Source organism: Cinclus cinclus, chromosome 6 (assembly GCF_963662255.1).
Source record: "Cinclus cinclus chromosome 6, bCinCin1.1, whole genome shotgun sequence".
NCBI lineage: Eukaryota > Metazoa > Chordata > Aves > Passeriformes > Cinclidae > Cinclus > Cinclus cinclus.
The window spans coordinates 27,997,849-28,007,667 of NC_085051.1; the positions used below are offsets into that span (position 1 = coordinate 27,997,849).

The window sequence follows — 9,819 nt, forward strand, 5'->3', positions numbered from 1 at the left end:
CTATCTTGACTGATGACAGAGGTGTATCACCATTAATGCAGCAACATATAAACAAAGCTGCACACATCTTAAGTGAATAATTTAAACATACATTCTCTAAAAGAAAATTTAAGGGCAAGGTCAAAAAATAGGAGTCAACCATTGCACGAGAAAAATAAGTCCCATGTCGTCATTTTCCATAAGCTGTATATATGAATGAATTTACATCTGCACAAGAACAGAAAGTTAAAACTACCTGAATATTCAGCAATTCAAAGAAAAGTGAAATTCAGTGAAATAAAAAAGGGACATAACTGCCCTGATAGGAAATATAACCATATTGTCTTTACTACATATAGATTACTTGTCATTCTTAAAACCACAGTTTTAAATAGCAACTTTAGGAGCAGTGTAATATGACCTATTCTACTATAGAGATAAAATGTAAAGTATTTTAACATCATCATCATCACAAAGAAATGCATCTTTAAAGATAATAAAAAGAGATTTTGAAATATACTCCATCTAAAGTGAATGGCAATAATTTTCCTAATTAAGAGTACTGATAAAAATTTGGGAGCCTCAGTTTTTACTGCAATTCTTTTAAAACTTATATTTCCTGCTTCTTACAAAATCTCCCTACAACATACTAAGTGCTTTCACACAGCTGTTCACCACTTTAAGCCCTTGGGCACTCTACTCAAGTCCCCAGTGTCTGGTATTTTATTATATTTCACTCAATGTTTTCTGTTTAAGATTTCAGAGCATGCAAGACAAAAGAAACATGCTTGTAGCACTAGAAGACTTACTTTCTATGAAATTCCTCTGCAAGTAATGAAAAGCCAATACTCTAAACAAAGTTAATTAAAATTCAAAATTCTTTTCATATCTTGTGGAATATTGTGAAAATATTGTCATTGAACTTTGGGTGGCTGAACCGTGAGTGGGGAAATCACTAATAAATTAGATTATCTATATAACCCTAATTACATTTTCATTCTAGTGCACAGACAGGAGCCCTGTAAATGCCAGAGATGTTCTATTGCTCAACATTTCCAACTGTTACTAGCACTCTAACCTTTTTCCTCCTGCATTAAGTAGCTTGGTTTTTTTTCAGGATGTTTATAGGTTGCCAGTTTACGGCACACAAAGTCAATGCAGAAGCAGCACAGTCTTGAAGAAAGATTAATTTTTGAATCAGCATATTATGCAGCTTCCAAAACCTGAGATAACTTGGCCATCTCCACACTAAACTGCTTAGTGACTTAAAAACAGTGATATGGCCTTGCTTTTTTAGAATAAACACTTAAGAGATATGGTGGACATGTATACTGGAGGGATCCAAACAATTCCATTAGATTTCTGTATTGACTGCCATACAGATGGTAAAACCTGTGTACTCTGCAACCACTCCAGCCTGCAATTCAGACAGAGAATTTTCTCAGGAGAAATTATTCTACATCTTGAAAACACATTTAAGAAGGGTGGCAAGAACAGTGTTTGAAACTGCATACACATATCCAAAAACACATACAATTCTGTGTCATTTGATGAAGCTTTTTCATTTGCTCTTACTGCTCTGGAAAAATGCAAGAAGTAGTGTGAAACTTTATATTTCTCTGCTAAGATGAAATGTCCTTTATTCTCTCTTCCTTCAGTCTGCACTGGGCAGCATTTTTCTTGCTCCCCTTTGCACATCCTTCACCCTCTCCTCACATTTACTACTGGGTTGTTCATTCTTTACCTTCATTCTTTCTCCTCCCCTAAACCCCATCTCCATATTCATTCTGCAAGCTACAGTATATATCTCTGTACCTGACTACTTTTCCTTCTGGTACACTTCCTTCTACCTCCACCTGATTTTCCTTTAAATTCTGAATCTCCTTACATCCAACAACTTTTCTCTTTCCAGTGTGGGAAAAGAAGTAGCAGGATTAAAGTGCAAAAAGCTTACTATCCAATGTAAAGGGAGCTAATTAGTTGTTTTATTTGGAAAGCAAGGGCTATGTCACAATTATAATTCAACAACTTAATGTCAAACATGAATACCATAGAAGACATCTTATTTCTCCACACAACACAAGCTAATTGGAAACAACATTTTTCAAGCTTGACATTTAATCTAAACAACTGCTGAAAAAACATTTAATTAACAGACAATCAGGACAACTAGCAGCAGCCATAAACTAATTTATAAATCCATAAAAAAATAATAACCTGGTCATTAGAATAAACTATATATACTTTCAAAAACAGTTAAATATTTAACATATAACTCAAAAGTTACTTCCTGTGAAAGAACCAAAGCTAAAATACTTATTTTCCTGGCAGATATTTGAGTTTCCTTTGCAAAGGAAATCCAAGTAAATGCACTTGATTTTAACTGAAAGAAGTCTTTCAGGCTTTCATCATATTTGTCTTTACATATCACGTCCAACTGACATTCTGCATAATCAAGACTAGAAATAAAAACGCCAAACATTTCTCTTCTGAATAAAACTTGCATCAAGCATTTTCCTCTAAGCCTAGCTCAGCATTTACAGTTCTAGAAAACCCTGCTCAGTAGTTCTCTGGAGACAAAAGGGCAGGCAGCATTTTGAGAGCTCTGCAAGTCTAGCCACATACTTGAAAGGCACCGACTCTTGGATAAAATACACAGCAATTTAAAGCATTAGGGCAAAAGATATTTTTTTACTGGCTGCCAACAGTTAAATGAAAGATGACCAACAGCTCATTTGTTATAAAATCAGTGCAGGAAACGATTTACTTCTTAGTCAAGTCTCTCATTCTATGCCAGTAACTAAAATGTGTCCTAAATGGCAACATTAGCAACTACTGCATGAGGAGGATGGAAGCAAAACAGATGCTCTTGGCTCTTTCTATGAGAACTGTCTTTCCATGAGAACTGTAATTCCCAGACACAGTAATGGGGACAGAGAAAACAGACCGCTCCTCTGGAGTGATACACTCTTTTCTGAACTGCACTCAGACAAGCTGACAGAAACAAATTCTCCTCTCTCTGTGATTTAATATTGATTACAAATAAGTCTTTAATAAATATAGCCACAACTTTCACAAATTGGTACTTGTGCTGGCTTCATCCTCTCTCCCTCCTTTTTTATGCACAAGCTTAACTTATAAATATCCAGTCTTTAAATATTTATTTAAGTCCTTCTATCAACTAGACCTTTTAAAACACACCATTATTTAATCACCTTGTAAATACAACTCGTTCATCATAAGAGTAGCATTCATTTCCCATAAAAATAAACATTTCTATGTGAGTTAGTTATGCAAGAGCTTGTGTTAGTGAATTGAGGGAAGAGACTTCAATTCATATGATCCTTCAAGGTTCATTTCTCTTCACTGAGTATGAAGGTAATCTGCACAATTAGTTCAGATATAAAGAGGAGAAACTGAATTCAGCTTTGGGAAGTACCATTATAAAGTTCTCTTCCCAATGTATTTTTCTAACTATCATTTTTCTTACCTCCACTAAACTGTCTCCACCACTATTTTGACATTTAGAAGTCTGGACACCAGGCCAGAATACTATTTATTAATTCTACTACTCAGTAGAAGGACCAATTTCCTTTACGTACAAAAACTCATCCATTTGCATTCATTAAACTTATACAAGACTCATCCATAAATGTCACATGCAAATATTTTACAGTAACTAGATTAAAATATCTGAATTAATTTGAACCATGTTAGTAACAGCGGAAGCTTACTTATCCTTCCTCTATACACTGCTAAAACTTGAGATGGATCTCTCACCTAAGTAACAGTACCTGTAAAAAATAAGCTATTGATTTCATATAATTAAAGACTTCAGACAAATCACCATAAGCATTTCACCAGATCACCTCGAAGAAATTAAAAGGGCCTATATGAATTCAGTGGCTTTCATCCCCCTTTTTTTTTTAAGGCACAGATTAACAATGTTATTTTTTCTTTTGTGTGACAAGACCTATTTTTCATTAAATCAGGCTGACTGGCATCACTGATGATTTTTAACTGGCAGTTCTTTATTGGCATAGCACCAAATTAATTACCTTTTCTACTATTTTCAGTTGGAATGAAAACCAACTCAAGGGTACAATTCTCTGATACACTGCTTTTTATTCTTTGCAAGCTCTACAATTACTAGGTGTTCTCCAAGTCCATGAAATTTTCTAGTTTGAGATCTTTAAAAGGTATTGTTGTCAAACTAGAATTCATCTAAGAATAATTCTAAGACTAGAAAATTATCCAAAGTCTACCGACTTGATGAGCTGATCCTCCTGAAACTGTCTTTTGGCACTGTCTGTTCCATCCATAACATCATAAAAATCCAACCTCCTCTTCCAGCAAAGAAATTCCTGCATCATTACTTGCTTCATGTTACATAAAAAATTCAGTTACACCTGACCTCCTAGACTTCCACCCCCGCCCCCTTATGCTGTTTCAATTTTTATAACTATCCCACCTCATCAGCTTAGTATAAAGTTTACTCAAGGAACAATGATACTCTGAGTGATCAACAAAATGTGTTTTGTACTTGTATAAAATGGGGGTTTGGGATATCTAACGAGGCTTCTGAAGTACAGCTTTGCAGATAATCTCAGGTGGAAACAACACCCCTCGTTTGGACTCTGCTGGACTGAACGCAAGAAAACTACATTTTAAACTCAGTTTTATTGCTTAAAAATAATAGAAGCTCACAGCTTCTTCTCCCCATCCAACCCTATTCCAATAATACACATTTTTTTATCTGGCTGCCTCTCACCAGTACCCTTAGGACTAGATTATGTCGATTTTATCAAGTCTTCCTAACTACATCTACAAAAAAATGGAAACATAATGACTGGACCTGTAGTAGTATGAAGGTGTGGTTTCCCTTAAGGAGAAGGGCAAACCAATAAACTGTTTTTGCCTAAGGGCAGCCACTCACACCTCCTTCCTCTTCTACTGTTCACTTTCATCCATTACCTGGTGATATGGCTTTGGCACTTCTCTGACTGACAGGAAAGATAATATCCCTCACCAGCACTGAGGAGAAACAACCAAGCAGTAAACCCCAAATTTATCGCGATGGCAAGAATTCTGCTTGTTTGTTTAGTAAACTCAACTGGCTTATCAAGTTCTCTGAAACCAAAATAATCAGTAAAAGGAAGAGGGAGGAATCATGTCTTCCCCTCTTAGTGCTGAAATGCTGTAAATCAGGTCAGCTGTAATATGAAACTTTAGTTGCTGATTGCAAAACTCACTAGACTGATAAGGAATCAAATTGTTCCAAAGGGAGGCAAAGAGGAAGATAATCACAGACAAAGGTCACAAACCTCAGGCTCTCCCCTCCAAACATACCTTATCCTATATCACACATCTAGCTTACTTTTCCCAGGAAACCATTATTTTCCTAACTCCTATGTCTCCAAAGGATATGGATCAGGGCTCTCAAAAAACACAGAGCAAAGGCAACCTCTCAGCCCTAGAAAGAACACAGAAAGAGGAGACTATGGAAAGAGCAACAAGAGTCACCTAAACAGTGGACAATGCAGGAAGGAAGAGGTGAGAGATGGACACATTTTGAAGACAAGAGAAAAATGAGATTATTAGCAATAACATGCAGTTAAGAAGCTTAAATTTCTTCTTTTAAGGCCAGCAATTTAATTCTAGCGGGGTATCCCTGTTGCTTTTGTATGTGAGAAACAAGCTCTTTTGACCTGCGTTCACTAAAGAGAAGAAACCCAATCCTGATCATGGGAAGGTAAGGAACAAGCACTCTCCAGGTCAGTCATCAGACCATGAGGAAATACAACACAATCCTGCAGAGGGAACTCTTTTAAAGGACTTTGGTCCAAAGTCCTTTTTGATCATTTTCAGAATCACAGAGATCGATCTGCATCTCCCAGTGCCAGTATCATTTTGATGGGGGAGGGACAAAGAGGGTGGAGTATCTGGGTAATGTTTGGGGTTTGCTCTTTCCTATGTGTAAAAAGCTTTGATCTGTTGCTTTGGGCTTTATTCTCCCTCCCATGTACATCCAATTGAAATTATAATCCTTGGTTTCAGGGAAGAACCATGTGATAAGAGAACTGCAGTCTGGTTTTTCAGATATTCTGTTGGCATTGAAACACAGGTATTTGTGTGCATACAAAATTATATCTATATTTAATTTCATTTATCTATTATTTACTTTGAAAAACTTCAAAATTTATTATTAAGTTAATCAGCACATCCAAAGATTATTATAAATGCTAACTGTCCAAGATGCACATTTAGTTAAATCCTCAGTATATCAACTCCTGGCACAATGGAAAGAAAGCTCTCGTATTTTAGGATTTTCTTGTTTCAGTATTTCAAGTGTCAAATCGTGCCCACTCCTATGGATACCCAAAGCGGCATTTCAAAACATACATATTTTGTAGCCATTGCTACCACATCAATCAGCAAATAAAATCCTCAACATTCTTATATTCCAACACTGAAACACTGTGAGATATAGCACATACATCAGTAAAATACACCATTAAAGAAATCCCTAGTTCTTGCAAATAGTATTAAGTATCAACTGAACTTTGCATGTCTGGAAAACAAACAAAAAAAATCATTTCTCAAGGAGAAATAAAATTCACCTACCTTTCTGGTAGAAGAATTTTCGATAATAATATGCACCAAGGTCTACATGTTCAACGATGTATCTTTTCACTCTGTCTAAATGTAAAATCAGATTCTCCTTGGGAACTTCCAGAACTGCAACTCCAGCATTTGTGCAATGAGAGCTCAGAGTCGACTCAAATGAGGCACTTTCACACCCACTGAAGGAACCTGAATTAGATTTGGAAAGGCTGATCTTCCTTTCCCCTTCCCCACCAATCTCATTACGAAAATAAGGGCAACTCATCACTAGTTCATTGCTTTTATCGTCCCCCTGGTCCATATTGAGACTTCCTTTTGAATTCAGGTCTTCAGTACTGCCCATTGGAGAATTGAAACTTGCAGAATGGGACAAGGGTCCAGAGACAAGTGATGCTACAGCAGCAGCAGATGCACCTGTCGTTGTGTTCCTTCTTTTAATGACATTATGCCTGTTGATTGCTGCTTCATTTAAATCAAATAAAATACTCTGTACATCATAATGAGCAAAACACTTTGGACAAGTCCAAGGTTTAATGCTATCTTCTGACCTGTTATCTTCAAGATCTGAAGACTTCCCAAGTTCCCCTTCACCTTTGGCATTGCGCAGTTTACGAAAAATAGATGAATCTCCCGTCTCTGATTTTGAGCGTCTCTTGAGTGGCTTCTCCCTTTCCTTAAAGAGTCTCAGGTTTTCCCTTTGAGTAATAGGTCCATCGATCACATCTAGAGAGAATCCTGAACCCTTGCTTCCACTGGCAATCAGAAGCTCACCGAGTTTAGTTGAGCCTGGGCTTCTCTGATCAGACTTTTCATCTTTATAGCCCTTCAATAAGTCAAAAAAGCTTTCCCCTGAAGTTCCCTGCTTATCTATGGAAGATGTGCTGCCATACTCTCTGTGCAGAGATGGTCCAGATTTAAATGTGGGTGAAATACATTCATCAAAACTATCCACATCAAGCTCACTTATGGTGATGTCACTGTTGCTGCGCTGTCGTATTCTGCGAAGAGCTTTCCTTGGGGAACTGGGATAGCCATCGGGTGTAAGAAACCTGGAGTCTAGATTCTCAGATGGTCTGGTCTTGTTTTTAAGTGTGCTCTGGATGCTCTTTAACATGACAGTATCACTAGCATTCAGGTTAACAGAGCTTCCCTGACTCCCAGGACTGCTTTTAGAAGACATGCTGTCAAGGCAACTTGATGTGTCAATATCTTGACTAGACCTGCTTGTCTCCTTGATGTTCTCCTTCCTTGGGGGCCAATCAGCAATCCTTGCCCTGACCCCCATTTTAGGGACTCCAGGGGTAGAGGTAACGTGATGGGAACTCTCGTTGCGAGGAGGTCCAACTGGAGCCATGACTGCAGACCCTAAGCTGCCATTCTGTGACCTGAAGCGCCTCATGTAGAAGTCATCCGAGTGGACTTTTGAGGTGCCATCTGTTCCAACTGATACCCCAGTGGCAACAGCCCTTTCAGTCTGGGACCGCTTCAAGCTGGTCATGGTCTTTCAGTGTGTTCAACCTTAGTAAGTTCCAAGAAAAAACACAGTCATCTCTGCTTTTTAAATGTACAGTTCTCTTCTGGAGAATAGTCTCCAAAATATACAATGGTTGCATGAGATCTTAATCATGGACATTTAAGGACACAGTTAAATGCAGGATGTCTAGAAAATTCAGATATTCAGTAGATTTTGATAAGCAGCAATTTCCTTTAACTTCTGCATTTTAAGAAGCAGACATGCTCCAACACATTCAAATAGTTTTAGCATCACTTGTGCTCCAAAATGTCAGAGTTGTAATCTAAGTGCTTATCCTTGTTTTAAGCCTATAACAAAAAAAGAGAGAAAATTATTAATTCTTTAATACAGAACTTTTTTGATAATTGACACAATCAAGGTAATTGTTACACATTTTAACAAACATGTTTTTAAATCACATTGATCATTAACTCAAAAATACAGCACTGTGTTACATGGCTGTGAGGAGTTCTCTAGATATTGTTGAGTTGCCTTCTGAAAAAAAAAAAAAAAAAAAAGAAAACAAAAAAAACAAACCTGGGTTCTGATTCCAACAAATATAAATTTTTCCTTCTGAATTGATTAGTGGTACTTAGTTGGGATAGGGAGCAGTACTACAAAGAACAAGTAGGGAGCTTCTCAGCTAAGGACGCATACAGCATACATCTCCCAGAGAAATTAGGTAAGAGCCAGATCAGGACTCCAATTTTTATAACCACTTTAAACAATCTACCATTTATAAGTAATACATCCTTGGTTGCTATAAGGTATTAACACTACCCATTCAACTCCCCCATTAATGCAAATATCTGATATGTTAACTAAACAAAAAAAGGAAACTAATTAGCCAAAAGTGTAAAATTGTAAGAGAGGATGGCTGTTAAGAACATTTATTTTGCCCTTTGCACAGTCTTATTTGCAGATTACCTGCACAGTCCAGAAAGCATGTATAACCTCTGACCAGGGTATACAACACATAAAAAGGTTAAAGTTAAATATCAAGTTACTTAAAAGTACGTGTTGCTATAAAAAGTTTCATTTATTTCCCTGGCTAACAAAATTGTCTACCACAGCTCCTGATTTATTCCAGCTTCACAAAGTCACAGAAATTAAATGCTTTCCCATACCTCATCAGTACAGAAGTGATTACAAAGCCTTTAGTACATTGCCCTTTGAGGAGCTAAAAAAACATAATCCACAAATATATCCTTGCTGGTAGAAGACAAAAGCATGGGATTGTCAAGATAAAATCTTGCATTGCTGTGTACATCCTTTAACACAAAGAAGTTAATAATTTTCAAAGGCTGAACCAATCACACAAAATGTGTCCTTTAAATATTTGCCAAATGTGTGCTGAGATGCTGCTGAACCAGCACTGCACTGACAATACAGTATTGTCTAAAATCAAGGCTTTCTGATGCTTCCAGAGAAACCAGCACTTTCTGCAGTCTCACAACTACAGTACTTTGCACCACACTAATTAAATACCAAGCCAGGGCACTTTCTGCCTCCAAAGGCAGCGTGTTTAACTTTCACTTGCCATATAAAGCACCACTTTAAAATAGCTGCTCTTAATATAAAGCTCAACACAAGGAATGCTTAAAATGCAAGCTGACTGCATCACATGCAACAAGAACAGTGCGAGTCACTCAGGGTACTACTGTATTTGCACAACCATTTACATCAATGCAGCTCTTCTTCTA

At 37.1% G+C, this 9,819-nt stretch overlaps 1 protein-coding gene across 1 annotated transcript in view; it reads right to left on the bottom strand.

Annotated features, from left to right (window-relative positions):
- SIPA1L1 (signal induced proliferation associated 1 like 1) overlaps positions 1–8,905 on the bottom strand; it is a 69,878-nt gene extending 60,973 nt beyond the window's left edge. Inside the window, exon 1 of the mRNA XM_062494226.1 lies at positions 6,604–8,905. Within this exon, the coding sequence (XP_062350210.1) occupies positions 6,604–8,101 (1,498 nt within the window). The 5' untranslated portion in view covers positions 8,102–8,905. The remainder of the gene's footprint in view (positions 1–6,603) is intronic.
- Between the last annotated feature and the right edge of the window lie 914 nt (positions 8,906–9,819).